This window comes from Impatiens glandulifera, chromosome 1 (assembly GCF_907164915.1).
Source record: "Impatiens glandulifera chromosome 1, dImpGla2.1, whole genome shotgun sequence".
Classification (NCBI taxonomy): domain Eukaryota; kingdom Viridiplantae; phylum Streptophyta; class Magnoliopsida; order Ericales; family Balsaminaceae; genus Impatiens; species Impatiens glandulifera.
In genome coordinates this window covers 26,289,350-26,308,026 of record NC_061862.1, presented here as the reverse complement: position 1 = coordinate 26,308,026, position 18,677 = coordinate 26,289,350, and the positions used below count along the sequence as shown (strand labels likewise).

Sequence of the window (18,677 nt, the reverse complement as noted above, 5' to 3'; positions counted from 1 at the left end):
CATTTCTATAATTAAATTAATATCAAATTTATTTAATTACTTCCTTATAAGTATTATATATATATATATATTATATTTTAACTTATAAATACTATTTCGGTATTTCGGTATATCTCGATATACCGAAATTTTAAAAATTTTATACTTTTATCGTACCAATAATTTCGGTATTGGTATCATACCTTAACTTTTTCGGTATATCTTAAAATTCGATATTTTCGATATATTGCGGTACGATATTTTCGATATACTTTAATATCGGTAATTTTCCCACCCCTAGTTATTACTCTTCAATAGTCATTTTAAGTGTTGGTAAAGCCTAGATTATTACTGAGTCGGTAATACTAAACCATTTAAGAATTGAAGATCGAGATAGAGGATTGAGATTTCTTTATTCTTTTGCTTAGAATATCTCATTATATATATGATTGATGCATAATTTCTTCTTCAAAATTATTACCATTAATAATAAAGGGGTTGAAATTGGAGACCCAAACTTAAAAATTGTTCGCTTTTTAATTTTTTAGAATTTGAATAATGTGAATTATTTGAGACTATCAAGCATTATTTTTTTCCCATTTAAATCAAAATCCAATCTATCATTTTCCTTGTGGGAGCAGAGGGTTTTTCATATCTACACCAAGAAGAGTTGGACACTAAAATATTGTTTCTTTTATAGTATTTAAAAATACTAAGAATATTTTGGTATTTTTTAGTTAATTAAAATACATCTCTTTTACATCCAATATATATTTTAAAAAATAATAATTAAAAATTTGTAACTATGATTAGGAACATTTAATTAATATAATGAATCACTTAAATTTGTAAATGGGTGGGTTGGGCCTAACTATTCAAGAGAATGAAAGAAGATTTGAGGCCTTGTGATGAATTCTTCCAACATTTTAGATTATTTTATTTTATGGGTTGGATTTAACTGGATGAAAAAGCCAGTATGTCTTGATATGTTGAGAGGTGTGACCTTAAGATGGATACTACAATAACTTTTTTAAAGATGAAGAAATTTTATCCATAAATAATTGAATACAAAAATACAATTATCTCTTCCAATGAAAAAAAAAAAAGTCTCAAATCAACATAAAAATTAACTGGATTTTAAAAATAGCAGGAAAAAGAACATTCAACTAGATATATACAAAAATAAATCCTATAATATTACAGATTCAATTAAACTCAATTTACCTACACATCGAATATTAAGTCACAATAAAATTTGGACTTCTAATTTGTCGGTTCATATATTCACACTATAACCAAAAGTTTTTCAGCAACTAAAAAATATGGCATTTAGAGGCGTATTTTCGGCGCTTAATCAAACGTACGTCGGTAATATATATTTTTTTGGAAAAACGACTTAGCGTCATTTCATTAAATATTCTCAAAAACGGGAAAAAAACTACGAGTTTAAAAGATCATTCTAGACACGCCTAGAATGATTTTGAAATCGTAACATTCTAAATAAAAGCTAAAGAGCTAAAAACGTAAATGAATTACCTGATTACAATGCTTTCAATTCTAGTGAGTTTAAAAAATGGTAAATTCCAGTTCTACAGTTATTTCAGTTCTACTCCATGCTTGGAATTCTTCTCCACGTTCCCGCGAGGGCGCTGCAATCCGATACAATATCTTTCCATAACTCTTCAACACTCTTGCGGTGCTTGAATATATTATGTTTAAAGGAAACGTGATTTACAACACTTATATAAGATTCATCAACATATGAAATGGAGATCACAAGATTCAAGTGACTTAAAGCAAATGAATTCATATATTAATGATTTCCCTGCTCTTTCTAAAATTGGAGATCACAAGATTACTAAAGTTATTTAAATATTATTCATGATCTGGCGAGGAGTCTTTAAATTATATGTTCATGTTAGTTCATTAATCAAAATGTATGTGGATTTTGGTTATCTTGAATATGAACAGAAAGTGTTTGATAATAGTCTTGAAAAAAATGTAGAGGAAACTAGAGCATTAAAATTAGCCACAACCAAGCCCTATGTGATACTTCTTCCCACCCCCAAAAATAATTTAGATGTATTTTAGGAATTCATACGAACATCTACATTATCTTGACATGATAGAATAATTCTGCCTTATATAATTCGGGCTTATATAATAACGAACTTCTACTCCCAATTGGCTAACATTCAAGATTAGATAATTCTTAGGTTTCTGTTAAATAAGATTTTTATAATATTAAGAAACTAGAACATAAAAATTTTGCCACACCTAAGCCCTATGCAATACTTCTGCCCACTCCCAAAGGTAATTTGGATGTATTTTAGGAATTCATACGAACTTCTACATTATCTTGACAAGCTGAAATAATTCAGGCTTATATAATTTGGGCTTATATAATTCTGACGAACTCCTACTCCCAATCGGCTAACATTCATGATTAGATAATTTTTAGATTTCTGTTAAATATGATTTTTATAACATTAGGAAACTAGAACATTGTATATATTTAGGAATTCATACGAATTTTTACATTTTCTTGACAAGCTGGAATAATTCAGGCTTATATAATTCGGGCTAAAATAATTCTGACGAACTCCTGTTTCCAATCGGCTAACATTCAAGAGTAGATAATTCTTATGTTTTTGTTTAATATGATTTTTCTAATATTAGGAAACTAGAACATTAAAATTAGCCAAACCCAAGCCCTATGCTATACTCCTGCCCACTCTCAAAGGTAATTTGGATGTATTTTAGGAATTTCTACGAACTTCTACATTATCATGACAAACTATAATAATTTAGGCTAATATAATTCGAGCTTATATAATAATGAAGAACTCTTACTCATAATCGGTTAATATTCAAGATTAGATAGTTCTTAACTTCTTATGTTTCTGTTAAATAGAATTTTTTTGGGGGGGAAAACGACTTAGCATCATTTAATTAAAAATTCCCAAAATAGGGAAAAAAACCCACGAGTTTAAGATATCATTCTAGACAGGCCTAGAATGATTTTGAAGTTGTAACATTCTAAATAAAAGCTAAAAAGCTAAAAACGTAAATGAATTTGTTAGGACCGGGATGGCCGATAGGGGACCGGGGTACGGCTAATCGGTAATCGCTTACAGCACAACACAAACTGGAACTAATCCGGTTAATGATTAGAACCTCTCTTAACACTACAAAGATTGTCACAGACTCCTGAACCGGGTTCAAGGGCGGAAATGTATGTTTCAATCTGAAGCAACGTATGCGATTCAGTTTGGAAGGTATTTAGGAGAAATCGGTTTAAGGAGAGAACCGGTTCGGTCAAGGAAGTTATTAATTATTTTGGTTGAGTTTTTTGTATTTCGGATCGGTTAGAGAAGGTAAGCCGGAATATAAAGATGAAGAACACGAGACATGATTTTTATGGATGTCGGAGTTGAATCTCCTACGTAACCCCTTCTTCTCAAATAGTGAGAAGGATATTCACTAACTGGAATATTACACAACCCAATTCAAAATCCGAACGAGTTTTATTTACTGCTCGTCGGTTACACAACTCATTGGTGATGTAATACTTTTACACTTGGTAAAATACACAAATTTCTTCTTAGAACAGTTTCACTTCGAGAATAGAATAAATATGTCAACTCAGAATGTTCTTTGGGCTTGATTATATGAAAAAACTTAGTTGATTCTTGCTCGCGCTCGTTGTATATATGCGTTTCGTAGTGATTTTCACGCGTGTGTGTTTTCGGCACCATGAGCTTCTATTTATATGGAAAATATGACAACGGTCATAATTTTCTCTCTCCGCTTGATTGGTCATATGAAGCCGCGTTGGTCAGGTTCAGGTGGCGTGCACGCTTTGCTATTTTGGACACATGACAGACATGCATTAGCCGACCGCCTGTTTCAGAGATTTGCTTGAGATCTTGGATAAACAGTAATCATTATTCTACCCCATGCCTGATTTCAAACCTTTCTTTTGCATATTCCCAAAAAAAATTTGTTTGTCTTAACACGTTATCTTCAAGATATTCATATCTTTTGAATAATCTTCCCGTTGAAGATATTCGTTAGGATTTTTCGATGAACTAGCCGCCGTTCCAGTTTTCTGAGCTCATTTATGACCGAAGCCATGCTTCATTAAGTGTCGATTGACCGAACCGGTTGACCACACTCCTTGACCCCGGTATACATTGTCGAGCCGATCTTGCCTACATAGAGATTTCGGTATTTTGCTCAGCTTCCCTGAAATAGCAAAACTTTAAATAATATTTGCAGCTGGTGAGATTCGACCCCTGGTCACCTTTGTGACAATCAAGAGTGTTTACCACTACACTACATCACCTTCTTGTTATATTTAAACCAATTAATATGCTTGATATAACTTAGCGGTTTAACATATTTATTTGAACTTAGTTTTATCTATTCATTAAACTTTTCATAAGTTCTAACAATTATTTTCTAACAATTTTTCCCTTTTTAATTATTTAGAATAAATATTGAAAACTTGTAATCGTTGGCCGGTTTAAAATTAACTTACTTAATTTTTCTAACAATTTCTCCCCTTTTGATTATTTAGAATAAATATTCAAAACTTTAATCGTTGTCCGGTTTAAAATTAACTTACTTAATTTTTCTAACAATTTCTCCCTTTTTGATTATTTAGAATAAATATTCAAAACTTGTAATCGTTGACCGGTTTTAAAATTTAAATCAGTTTAGGAATTATTGTATTCTAACAATCCTAAAATATTTCTAAGGGAAGAAAACTTAGGCTCGAGAAGTGGCTTTGAGAGGATGTTTTCTACTTTATGCTTGTTCCCTTCATGTGAAGTGTCCATCAACAGCCGACCCGGATGCAATGTTGACTCTTCCAAGCTTCTGTCTTGATTTACCTACATTCATAGACAATAGAAAATCTGGTCCTCATTTTTCCTTGGGTCCGTGGCTTATTACCATTGAGAATCCATACTTTAATTATTTTGATGGATTTTCCGTTGTGTGTATGTATATTATATCTATATGTTGATGATTTAACTTTAAAGGATGATTTTCGGTAAACATCTTTTGACTTTCGGTCAAGTTTTTCTTTTCCATACAAACTACCTGCCCTTCTCTCAGGTTTCATCCAACTTGAAGTTGGCTTTACATATTTCATCTCATCCTTTTAAGTTATATCATTGCAGCTTGTAATTTCTTCCTTGAGCTTCTCATTCAAAGATGAGATCTCACTTATTGAAACATCAACCTCTTTGATTTCAGATGAACAACTTGAACTATCAGACTTACTTTTTGACATAGTTTGATTAAGGGATTTTGACAGTTTTCTATACTTAATGACCATGTCATTAAGTGCAGCAATTAGATCATCTTGGGTAAAATCATCAAATGAGAGATCAAATACCTCAGATTCTTTCTTAGCCGTGAAGTATGTTTCAACTTTATCATTACTGTCGTTGGATGATGAGTCGACCGAATCACTATCGGCCCATTTTCCCTTGCTTTCAGCAGCCATTAGAGCCTTCTGCTCTTCCTGGTTCTCCTTTATTTGGTCACTAACTTCAAACAGTTGGATCAACTTTTCCCACACTTCTTTTCCCGTTTTGCATTCCATGACTTTCTCGAAAGTGTTTATGTTTAGAGATTTGAGATATGTCTAATGCAATGGTTGTCTAGGTTGTTTCTTCTCCTATCTTCAACTGTCCATTCACCTTTTTCCTTTTCAATCTTTATCGGACCTTCCTTTAGGATGGTGCTCATTTCATCATCCAACGTGATCAGATGTAAATACATCCGAACCTTCCAGCCGCTAAAAGCCTCAATGTTTAGCATAAGTGGCCTATCGATGTGGGTCATGCTTCCCATCTTCTTTCGGTTGCTTGAGTGTTAAGATTCCTGCTCTGATACCACTTGTTAGGATCGGGATGGCCGATAGGGGACTAGGGTCCGGCTAATCGGTAATCGCTTACAACACAACACAAACTTGAACTAATCCGGTTAAAGATTAGAACCGCTCTTAACACTACAGAGATTGTCACAGACTCCTGAACCGGGTTCAGGGGCGGAAATGTCTATTTCAATCTGAAGCAACGTATGCGATTCAGTTTGGAAGGTATTTAGGAGAAATCGGTTTAAGGAGAGAACCGATTCGGTCAAGGAAGTTATTAATTATTTTAGTTGAGTTTTTACGTATTTCGGTTCAGTTAGAGAAGGTAAGACGAAATATAAAGATGAAGAACACGAGACAGGATTTTTATGGATGTTCGGAGTTGAATCTCCTATGTCACCCCTTCTTCTCAAACAGTGAGAAGGATATTTACTAACTGGAATATTACACAATCCAATACACAATCCGAACGAGTCTTATTTACTAATCGTCGGTTACACCACTCACACAGTGATGTAATACTTTTACACTTGGTAAAATACACAGATTTCTTCTTAGAACAGTTTCACTTTGAGAACAGAATAGCTATGTCAACTCAGAATGTTCTTCGGGCTTGATTATATGAAAAACTTAGTTGATTCTTGCTCGCGCTCGTTTTATGTATGCGTTTCATAGTGATTTTCACGCGTGTGTGTCTTCGGCACCATGAGGTTCTATTTATATGGAAAATATGACAACAGTCATAATTTTCTCTCTCCGCTGGATTGGTCATCTGAAGCCGCGCCGATCAGGTTCAGGTGGCATGCACGCTTTGCCATTTTGTACCATGGCAGACATGCATTAGCCGACCGCCTGTTTCAGAGATTTGCTTGAGATCTTGGATAAACAGTAATCATTATCCTACCCATGTCTGGTTTCAGACCTCTATTTTGCATATTCCCAAGAAATATTTTGTTTGTCTTAACACGTTATCTTCAAGATATTCATATCTTTTGAATAAACGTCCCATTGAAAATGTTCGTTAGGATTTTTCGATGAACTAACCGAACACTTTTGGTTTACAACTTAACCGGTCATGAATTTGAGCCGTTCCGGTTTTCTAAGCTCATTTATGACCGGAGCTCATTTATGACTGAATCCATGCTTCATTAAGTGTCGTTTGACCGAACCGGTTGACCGAACTTCTTGACCGAGCCGATTGATCGAACTCCTTGACCCCGGTATACATTGCCGAGCCGATATTGCTTACATAGAGATTTCGGTATTTTGCTCAGCTTCCCTGAAATAGCAAAACTTTAAATAATATTTGCAACCGGTGAGAGTTGATCATTGGTCACATATGTGACAGGCAAGAGTGTTTACCACTACACTACAGCATCTTCTTGTTATATTTAAACCAATTAATATGCTTGATATAACTTACCGGTTTAACATATTTATTTGAACTTAGTTTTATCTATTCATTAAACTTTTCATAAGTTCTAACAATTATTTTCTAACAATTTTTCCCTTTTTGATTATTTAGAATAAATATTCAAAAATTTTAATCGTTGGCCGTTTAAAATTAACTTACTTAATTCTTCTAACAGAATTATCTGATTACAATGTTTTCATTTCTAGTGAGTTTAAAAAATTGTAAATTCTAGTTCCTACAGATATTCCAGTTCTGCTCAGTGCTTGGAATTCTAGTCCACGTTCCCGCGAGGGAGCTACAATCCGATATAATATATTTCCATAACTCTTCAACGCTCCTGCGAGTTCTACCATATACCCTTGCATTCTGTTCTTGCTAAATGTTATACACCACTGCTCCAAAGCTACACTTCAACACTCTTGTTGCAAATCTATTTCACTTGCCTTTGAGAAGTGCTGTATCTTTGATTTCATTCCATTCGCTCGGGAAACTGATGAACTCTAGGCTTTTATAGAATCTGTCTCAAAGCTCTGAAGCAATAAAGCAGCTCCCAAATATGTGATCTATGGTTTCTTCATTTCCTCTATATAGAAGTCAGTTTGTGTCCGGGATGCTTAAATACTTATTGATACGATCACGAGTGTTGAGTCTTTCCCAGAAGGCGAGCCATAGGATGAACTGGTGTCTAGGGATAATCTTCGTTGACCATACAAGAGGAGTCCATTCTACTTTCTGTGCTTTTTCCCGTGTTACCTCCCATATTTTATTCAATACCAGCTTCCCATTGTCCTCAGGTTTCCATTCATGAATATCCGGTCTGTCGTGTAGTTGTATGTTACTTATATGATCAAGTATCCTTTGTCCTTCTGGATTTATTCTCAAGAGTGAGTCCCAATTCCCGTCTTTAATGTCTCTAATTTTTGCTTCTGTGCAGTCCTTTTGGATGCGGGTATTTTGAAACTCCTCCTTGTGGATGATAGGCTGGTTTTCGAACCAAAGGTCGTGCTAGAATAGAGTGCCTTTCCCGTCCTCTAGCCGGATGTCATAAAGATTTGTAATATCGCTTCTTAGTTTAAGAATCTTTTTTATAGACCAGCTCATACCTTCATGAATTTTGCAAGTCCAGATGCTAGTTTCGTATATCATAAACCTCGTAGGCACCCATTTGATTCATAGTGAATCCTGATTGCGCTCCAAAGCTCACAAATGCTTGAAGGTGAGAACCTCTTGTTCCACTCGATACAGTTCTTCAAGTCGATGCTTCCCTCGTCCTTCGGTTTGCAAAGAGCTGTCCATTTGACTTTTTTTCCTCCTCTTCCGCTATTGCCTCAGATAAAATTCCTCATTAGTGTATCGAGCTCCTTCATTACCTTCTTCGGAATGACCATTTGCTGCGCCCAGTGGCCAACTATGCCCATGACCACAGTTTTGATAAGTTCGATCCTCCCTGCATAAGAAAGTTTTTTCGCTGCCCAGCCAAATATCGTATTTTTTTACCTTTTCAATCAGCGGTTTGAAGTGTGAGATCTCGATCTGCTTCGCGGTTAACGGAATTCCTAAGTACCTTAGGGGAAACTGTCTACCTTGATGCCCATGATGTTGAAGATGTCTTGCTTTGTTTCGTCATTCACGCCTCCATAAAATTCCACACTTTTGATTTCATTAATAGTTAAACTTGTAACCTCAGAAAACAACGTTAGTGCAGCCCTAATAGTTTTAATGGAATCAATGTCTGTGTATGCTAGAATGAACAAATCGTCAGCAAAGCATAAATGAGTTACCTCCTCTATCTCATAGAAAGAGTGAAAGATGTATGGAGGATTCTTTCAGAACATCGCGTGGATACTCTCAAAGAACGTCATGATAGCTACGAAAAGGTAAGAAGAGAGGGGGTCCCCTTACCTTATCCCGTTTTCAACCTTGAAGTAGCCTCCATGGACTCCAGTGACGCTAACAACAAAACAGGATGAAGACAAGCATTTCATAATCAAATAAATAAAAATCATAAGAAAAGCAGATACAACTAGAAAGTCTCAAATAGTTTCCCATCTAACAGAGTCAAAATCTTTCTTGATATCTATTTTGAAAGTCACTCTCGGGGATATTTTCAATTTCTCGTAGCCTTTTAAAAGGCTCTGCATGAAAAGAATATTATGAGAGATTATCCTACCAGGGATAAATGAAGATTTATTATTTTTCCTATGACATTTTTAAAGCGTTTAGAAATTATTTTTGAAATTATTTTGTAAACCACATTGTAACAGAAAATTAGTCTAATATCTTGTACTTTTTCGGGCACCACAGTTTTGGGGATCAAGGTCAGGACCACTGTATTCCATTGCTTTAACATCTTCCTATTTTTAAAAAACTCCAGGACCCCATCAGTAATATCTTTACCCACAATCGTCCAATTGTCTTTGAAGAATTTCGCATTGAAACCATCTAGAACCGGGATTTTATTCCCATCAATACTAAATAGAGCTTCTTTAACCTAAAGCCTCGTGACAACCATTATTAACTTGCGACCATCCTCAGCAGAAAATTTTCTATCGATAATCTGATACAAGGTATTCAGGTGACTTTGATGCTGCTTTCTTGTACCCATTAGTTGTTTATAGAACTCGATAGACAGATCTTGTACACCCTTCTGACCCTGAACATATTCTCCATCATCATTCTTCAGTCTGTACATGTTGTTTCTCATGTTTCTAGCCTTGCATTTTTTTAAGAAGAAAGCTGTATTTTTATCACCTAACGAAAGTTAGTTATGTCATGACTTCTGCCTATCAAATTTCTCTTTAAGTAGACTCAACTTCCTAAAGTTTTCGAGTGCATCCCTCTCCACCTCATTGAGTTGTTTATCACTATCATCCCTTAATAATCTTTTTTGGGGATGGAGACAAATGAAAGCCAAAATCAAGAGTTCTCTGAATAAACCGAAAAATTCTCTTTAGAACCGCCATGTGTATCTCCTGGGCATCATGCATGAAGAGACTAACCTGTTGCCACGCATACGTGATTTGAGAAAACATCAAATATTGCAGAGCACCAGTTAGGATGCGGTACAAAGAAGAATCTGACACAAGAGAAGAGACTAAAGCTCCAAGTTTCGGTAAGGCCTCATGCAAATGGTATCTCTCAACGAAATATGAGTAGAATCTACCTCTCTAGTAATCCCATTCAGCACACAAACGGACTAAGCATATTGAGATGGACATTCACTTTGTTCGTGAGAAATTCTCACGCAGTAAGGTTCGAGTTCTTCATGTCCAATATCACTTTCAACTTGTGGATATATTCACGAAGGGGCTTTTGAGAGTTTTTTTAAAAATTTCGATCCAATCTCAGGATACATCACCCACCTACTTCGATTGCGGGGTATAATAAATGTAATGTAATCAATTTAATATATTGAAAATCCCTAAATTAGTGGATTTTAATATAATAAATATTATCAATTTAATATATTGGAGATCTCTAGATTAGTGGATCTCAATATTATAATCTTGTATATATAGTTTACATCGTGGAATGAATAAAACAAGAGATTGTATTCCTTTATAAACAATTTGATCGTTATAGCAATCTAATAATTTAGGAGGTTATATTCATAAATCCAAATCCTCTCCTTTGTTCATTGATATTTCCTTCTTCATAAGATTTGTAGAAAACAAAATATTGTCTATTGCAGTTAGAGAATATCGGTTATATTGAATGACTAATGTAACAGGCAGAACTTTTGTTAATTAGCACCACATGTCACTTGAAGAAAATAGCAAAGAAAAATTATGCACATACAAAGCATCATAAATTCTTTAAAATGAAAACGTGACTCTGTTGCAAAATCACATACATGTACTAATAAAGTCAAATGTGTGAAGGTTTCAATCATGCATGAAAAAGTTTATATGATGACCGATCGATTGATATTAGGGTATACATTAGTTGTAATGACTAAAAATATTATCCCAAAAACAAATTGCAGGGTGAGAAAGAGAAACAGTTATGAAACATGTTGATTTATTGATTCACAAAGCATTAAATCTGAAAGATCAAATAATTTGGAATACAATCACAAAGAAATATACAACAATAAATAACCCCAATCATCAAAATAATATTATACTTGTGATAAAATTAACAATTATCTTCTAGTTTGAATTTCATCTCTGCCTTCCTTCATTCTCCCACTTCATTGATAATGTGCAAGATGGTCACCAAAAATGTAGGAGTCAACTTGTCCCAATAAGAATGACAAAGTTTCACAAATGAATTGATGACCTTATTGAATGAATATCGTTTGATTGCTGGATATCTGAACCTTAATTTCATGAAGCCTTCTTTTATTATTGTTTTGTAATCAAAAGCTGCATCAATAAGCAGAATTATGTGATAAACATATTAATATATGATCAAGTACTATATAATATAAATCGGTTAAATTACTTACATGAAATGGGGTGCAAATGGACGGAAACTATCTACACTTAGTAATGAATTGGTGGTGGTGGAGATGAATAGTAATATGATGGAGGTGGTGATGGTGATGGAGGAGATGGAGAGCTGTAGTAGTAAGGGGGTGGAGGAGACGGTGATGGTGGTGGTGGAGAATTGTAGTAGTATGGTGGTGGAGGATATGGGGATGGTGGTGGAGGAGATTTGTAGTAATATGGTGGTGGAGATGGGGATGGTGGTGGGGGAGATTTGTAAAAGTAAGGTGGTGGAGGAGAGGGGGATGGTGGTGGTGGAGACTTGTAGTAGTAAGGCGGTGGTGGAGATGGAGATGGTGGAGGAGGCGATTTGTAATAGTAAGGTGGGGGAGGAGACGGAGAGGGTGGAGGAGGTGACTTGTAATAGTAAGGTGGTGGAGGAGATGGTGAAGGTGGTGGTGGAGACTTGTAGATGTATGGTGGAAGAGGAGATGACGATGGTGGTGGTGGAGATTTGTAGTAGTATGGTGATGGAGGAGATGGCGAAGGTGGTGGAGGAGATTTGTAGTAATATGGTGGTGGTGGAGATGGGGATGGTGGTGGGGGAGATTTGTAAAAGTAAGGTGGCGGAGGAGGGGGGGATGGTGGTGGTGGAGACTTGTAGTAGTAAGGCGGTGGTGGAGATGGAGATGGTGGAGAAGGCGATTTGTAATAGTAAGGTGGGGGAGGAGACGGAGAGGGTGGAGGAGGTGACTTGTAATAGTAAGGTGGTGGAGGAGATGGTGAAGTTGGTGGTGGAGACTTGTAGATGTATGGTGGAGGAGTAGATGACGATGGTGGTGGTGGAGATTTGTAGTAGTACGGTGATGGAGGAGATGGCGAAGGTGGTGGGGGAGATTTATAGTAGTACGGTGGAGGAGGAGATGACAATGGTGGTGGTGGAGACTTGTAGTAGTATGGTGGTGGAGGAGATGGTGAAGGCGGTGGGGGAGATTTATAGTAGTAAGGTGGGGGAGGTGATGGAGATGGCGGTGGGGGAGACTTATAGTAGTATGGTGGTGGAGGTGATGGTGATGGTGGTGGGGGAGACTTATAGTAGTAAGGTGGTGGAGGTGAAGGCGATGGTGGTGGTGGTGGTGGAGACTTATAGTAGTATGGTGGTGGAGGTGATGGCGATGGTGGTGGGGGAGACTTATAGTAATAAGGTGGTGGAGGTGATGGCATTGGTGGTGGTGGAGACTTATAGTAGTATGGTGGTGGAGGTGATGGGGATGGTGGTGGCGGAGACTTATAGTAGTAAGGTGGTGGAGGTGATGGCGATGGTGGTGGAGGAGATTTGTAGTAGTATGGTGGAGGTGGTGGTGATTTATATGCATAAGTTGGAGGAGGTGGTGGTGATTTATAGTAGTAGACTGGGGGAGGAGGCGATTTGTAATAATATGGTGAAGGAGTAGGCTTTGGCTTAGGCTTCTCACACTCTTTCGAAGGAGCCTTTGGGGCATAGGCGAAAGGCTCGGCAGAGAGCACAACTTCATATTCAGTCTTGGACTTCACCTTTAACTTGGCACCTGTAATTCCCCAATGGAGGTTTGTCGGGATGTTGCATGTCGAACCTTTAGGTGGTGCATGGAGCTTGGCTTTGCATGCCTCAACTCCATATTTCTTGTAATCAAAGCCATCAAGAGTGACCGCAAACTTGCCATTTATCTTAGTTGTACCATAGGCCAAAATTTCTTTTTTACCAGCTGTACATGTTAATTCCACTATAGCACCTGTTCATAAACAGAGAATAATATTGTTAAAAATCAAATTCTATAACGAATAAAACATAGCAAACGTGTAGAACCAAGTAGCTACTTATTATAAAAATAGAAGTGACTTAGTTTTTTAAAAGTAATTTTCTAAAGAAGTAAATATTACATTTTTCGAAAACATAAAGATAAACCAGTAAACAGTTAATATATTATTTACTATTAATTAATAACTTATAATTAATCCTTTTTAAAAAACATGAGATATTAAAGTATTAGAAACTATTCAAAATAAAATATTTTGCAAAACTATAAATATAAAACAATAAATTAGAGAAAAATAACAAGTGAAGAGTTTGTCACATGATAAATGATGTAAAAAATATGTTACCTTTGAGATGTTTCTTGTCATGAGAGTTTTTTGGGTATGTCCAATCATAGCATTTATAGCAGTAAACTTTTCCAACAACTTTTACAACCAAAGGACGGTAAGAGTGAGGAGGATAGTAAAAAGTGGGTGGTGGAGACTTGTAATAGTAAGAAGGAGGAGGTGGTGATTTATAAAGGTAGGTTGGAGATGGTGGGGGTGGAGAGTTGTAATAGTTGGGCTTTGGTGGAGATTTAGATGGAGGAGGAGGTGATTTGTAAATGTAGGGCTTTGGTGGAGATTTAGATGGAGGAGGCGGGGATTTGTAGTAATATGGTGGTGGAGGAGATGGTGATGGAGGTGGTGGTGATTTATAGTAGTATGGTGGAGGTGGAGAAAGCAATGGAGGGGGAGGAGACTTGTAGTAATATGGAGGAGGCGGAGATGGTGAAGGAGGTGGTGGAGATTTATAGTAGTATGGAGGAGGCGGAGATGGAGAAGGTGGAGGTGTCGACTTGTAGTAATATGGTGGAGGAGGAGATGGTGATGGCGGCGGTGGGGACTTGTAATAGTAAGGTGGAGGAGGAGATGGTGACGGAGGAGGAGGGGACTTGTAGTAGTATGGGGGAGGAGGAGATGGAGATGGTGGTGGGGGAGATTTATAATAGTAAGGGGGAGGAGGAGATGGAGATGGTGGTGGGGGAGATTTATAATAGTATGGTAGAGGTGAAGATGGAGATGGTGGTGGGGGAGATTTATAATAGTATGGTAGAGGTGAAGATGGAGATGGTGGTGGGGGAGATTTATAATAGTATGGTGGAGGTGGAGATGGAGATGGAGGAGGGGGAGATTTGTAGTAGTATGGTGGAGGAGGGGAAGGCAAAGGCGGTGGGGGAGACTTGTAGTAGTAGGGTGGAGGAGGAGACGGGGAAGGAGGCGGTGGAGATTTGTAATAATATGGAGGAGGTGGTGATGGAGAAGGTGGAGGAGGTGATTTATAATAATAAGGTGGTGGAGGAGATGGTGACGGGGGAGGAGGTGACTTGTATACATAGGGAGGCGGGGGTGATGGTGACGGGGGAGGAGGTGAAGTGTATACATAGGGAGGCGGGGGTGATGGCGAAGGAGGAGGTGGTGACTTGTATACATAGGGAGTCGGGGGTGATGGGGAAGGCGGAGGAGGCGACTTGTATTCGTAAGGAGGAGGTGGAGAAGCATAGACGTAAGGGTCAGCAGAAACAGAAGTATTTAAAAGCGTCGCTAAAGCCATAGCGATAAGCAAATGTGGCCAGAGACGGCGGCCACCTTGAGCTCTCATGGTGGTTGATAGAGTGCTCTCTATTTTTACTCTTAAAAGAGAGAGATAGTGAGTTGTGTTTGAAGAAAAGTGTGTGATGATGGAAGCTTTTATAGGAGGGAGGAAAGAGTGTTTAAGTCTTTGCAAATTGTCTTAGAAATAAAAAAAAAAAAATTGTTTTTTTTATAAAGGGAGCTGTCAAAATGGGACAAATTCAATAGGCTTCTTTGATTTGATTAGTTATTTTAAATGTGATTTCTGATCACCATCTGGAAATAACAATGTTCCTTCCTCAAGGCAATATCCCACCATGACAATTGAATTAATATAAGAATTGGTTACCTGCTACATTTTCAACTTAGTTGATCATAATATTGAATCCAATTAATAAGTTCAATCAAACCTAATATATTCTTTAATAAATCCCACTTCTCTTGCATATCCGTACGGCTAAATAAAATTAGGCAAGTATGATCACATTAGCAATGGAAACTAGATTTGTAGTTGTTGTATTGTATTTAAAATGTTACATCACATTATTGAGTGTAATTTCTTTATCATAACAAATGCCATGTGCAAGCAATAAGTGGAAGTTTCCAGGCTTTCCTATTTCATAATTTTAATGGAATGAAAGAAAAAACAAATCATCCAATTTCTTCTCGTTTATGCATTACTTCAATTTAACGTTTGACTTTTGAACACTATCATCGTATCATTTAACTGACCGTTGTATTAGCTGGAGTTTTGCAAAACTTGGTTTCTCGACTATTAGTGCTGACCTAATCGAAACTTATTCAAAACTGCAGTGGGAGAATTTAAAAAGCTGATGTCTTTGATTTGAGAGTATCATTTTTAGTCACAATTATGTATTTTCTAGTCTTTTGGGGGACTGAATGTTATATAAACTTGTGTCATAACCCTATACCTAGGGTGTAAATGTGCCGAGCCGCTCGTGAACTGCTCGTGATCGTTCGGTCAAATTTCCATTCGAGTTCAGTCAAAATCGAATTCGAGCCGAGCTCGAGCCAACTCGTTTAAGATTTGAGCCGAATTCGAGTTTAGGTAAGACTCGCTTAATGGCTCGTCAAACTTTTTGAGCCTGATAATATATATTTTTTTATAATATTTTACTTTTTAATCAAAATTTAAAATATACCCATAAGAGTATCTATGGTCTTATTGCTTATGGACCTCCCCAATATATGTTATATAATACGTCCAAGGAATTAAATAAATTTGATAAGAAACATAATTTTTGAAAATCAAATCAAAATATACTTATACTATAATATTATTTAATATATACAATGCAGAGGGTCGTACAATCTGATGAATGGACTCTCGACTTCCATTATGTTTTTTTAATATAAGAAATTAATATATAAATGTATTTAAATTCGAGCCTTTCAATCCAAACTTGAGCCTATAATTATATAATCGAGCCGAGTTCAAGCTTAATATTGAAAGCTCGATCGAGCTCGAGCCAATAAAAAACGACTCGAGCCGAACTCGAGCCAGGGCTAGTTCGAGCTCGTCTTGGCTCGTGTACCTATATCATCTTCATGTAATATGTATTATATTTTTCTTAATAAGATTATCTCTTCTGGTGAACGTAGACAAGTTTTATCTTGGTGAACCATATTAAAATATGTGTCATTTTTTATTGCTTACGTCGTCTCCCGTATTTCCGTTACAAAAATAATATATATACCCATCCTCTTAGGAAATAAATTAGGGAAACCATCAAATAAATTAATTTCTCATGGGGTGCTTCACTTTGCCAATAAAAGTATGACTAAATTATAAGATATTTGTGTAGTTTTGACGATGAAAACTGTTAAGTTTATGCAACAGATTAATCGTAATTATTCAATGATCGATCTAAAACGAAAATAAAGTTCAGACTTAAAGTTAGATAGTAGAGATCAAGAAACGAAAGAATAGTATGTTATTATTTATATTTGTTAATGAGATTATTGGGTATATATATATATATATATATATATGAATTTAGAAAAAAATATAAAACTATCATAATATTCTATTTACTTTATAAAAATATTAGATCATATCTCAATATCCTCCTTTCAAGATGCACATTTTGAAGAAAATGTTTAGATTAGAGATGTTCAAATGCTTGAAAATCAAGAGGTTTGAAAAAAATATATGATTCGAAGTCAATGTTATTTTCTTTGAAGTTTCCTTTTCTAGATGAATTTTCAGGGATTTTGTATAATTGGTCGTCTATCATTCTTTTGAGCCACTTTTTAAATTGTTTTATACTCTCCTTTTACTATCTTCATTGGAGAATCTTCATCATCTAAAAATAAAGTATTGGTTGTTTAAAGTCTCAAATCAACATAAAAAATACCTGGATTTTAAAAATAGCAGGAAAATGAATATTCAACTAGATATAGACAAAAATAAATCCTATAATATCACGAAATAATTAATCTCAGTTCACCTACACATCCATTATTAGGTCACAATAATTGCGGTACCAAAATTTAGACTTCTAATTTGCCGATTCATATTTTCACACTATAATCAAAAGTTTTTCAGCTAGTAAAAAGTATGGCATTTAAAGGTGTATTTTCGGCGCTTAATCAAACGTCAGAGATATATTGTGTGCACAAGAATCGTGATTTACGGCACTTATATAAGATTTATCAACCAATTAAATGGACATGATCACAAGATTGAAATGAATTAAAACAAGTTGAGGAAGAGCCTGTTAATTATAGGTTAGATGTTAGTTCATTCATCCAAATGTATGTGGATCTTGGTTATCTTGAATATGCACACAAGGTATTTTATAATAGTCATGAAAGAAATACAGAGGAAACTAGAGCATTAAAATTAGTCACACTCAATCCCTATGCGATACTTCTTCCCACTCCCAAAAGTAATTTGGATTAGGAATTCATACGAACTTCTACATTATCTTGACAAGCTAGAATAATTCAGGCTTATATATTTCAGACTTATATAATTCTACCGAACTCCTACTCATATTCAAGATTAGATAATTCTTATGTTTATGTTAATATGATTTTTATAATATTAGGAAACTATAACATTGATATTAGCCACACCCAACCCCTATGCGATACATCTGTTAGATATCTTGTTTTGAAATAACAGAAAATATATATAAAATGATGTTACAAATAAATTAAATAAATACAATATTACAAGAACGAAATCACCAGATAAAATGTTGATTCGAAGCATGTGTTAGACACATTTCCCTTAAAACAGTTCCACCATCTCCCGTTTGTGCTGGAGCTTATTGTAGATGGCTGTCTCCCAGGGTACAACGAATCTAGTAGTAATTCTGCACTGAAATCACTACTCGTCGAGCTTAATCAGTGTACCTGAACTATCACCGGGTTTCAACGGAAAATATCGAGCGAAAAACTCGAAGAACACTCACAAAATAAGAAGAGGGCTTTTGGAATTCTAGAGTGAGAAAAATTAAGGATGAAGTGAGTTTTTGATTAGAGATGAGAGGTCTTATATTGTTGAAAATTTAAACCATTAAATAAA

At 35.8% G+C, this 18,677-nt stretch overlaps 2 protein-coding genes across 2 annotated transcripts in view; both read right to left on the bottom strand.

Moving 5' to 3' along the window:
• The window catches only part of LOC124921893 (dammarenediol 12-hydroxylase-like), a 29,286-nt gene extending 23,690 nt beyond the window's left edge, over positions 1-5,596 (bottom strand). Inside the window, exon 1 of the mRNA XM_047462596.1 lies at positions 5,272-5,596. Within this exon, the coding sequence (XP_047318552.1) occupies positions 5,272-5,596 (325 nt within the window). The remainder of the gene's footprint in view (positions 1-5,271) is intronic.
• Positions 5,597-11,770: 6,174 nt separating this feature from the next.
• LOC124920932 (extensin-2-like) lies at positions 11,771-15,167 on the bottom strand. The gene is made up of 2 exons (XM_047461521.1): positions 13,856-15,167; positions 11,771-13,485 (listed from the first exon to the last, which is right to left on the bottom strand). Exons 1-2 carry the CDS (start codon positions 15,147-15,149, stop codon positions 11,771-11,773), a joined length of 3,009 nt encoding a protein of 1,002 aa, XP_047317477.1. The 5' UTR covers positions 15,150-15,167.
• Positions 15,168-18,677: the final 3,510 nt, after the last annotated feature.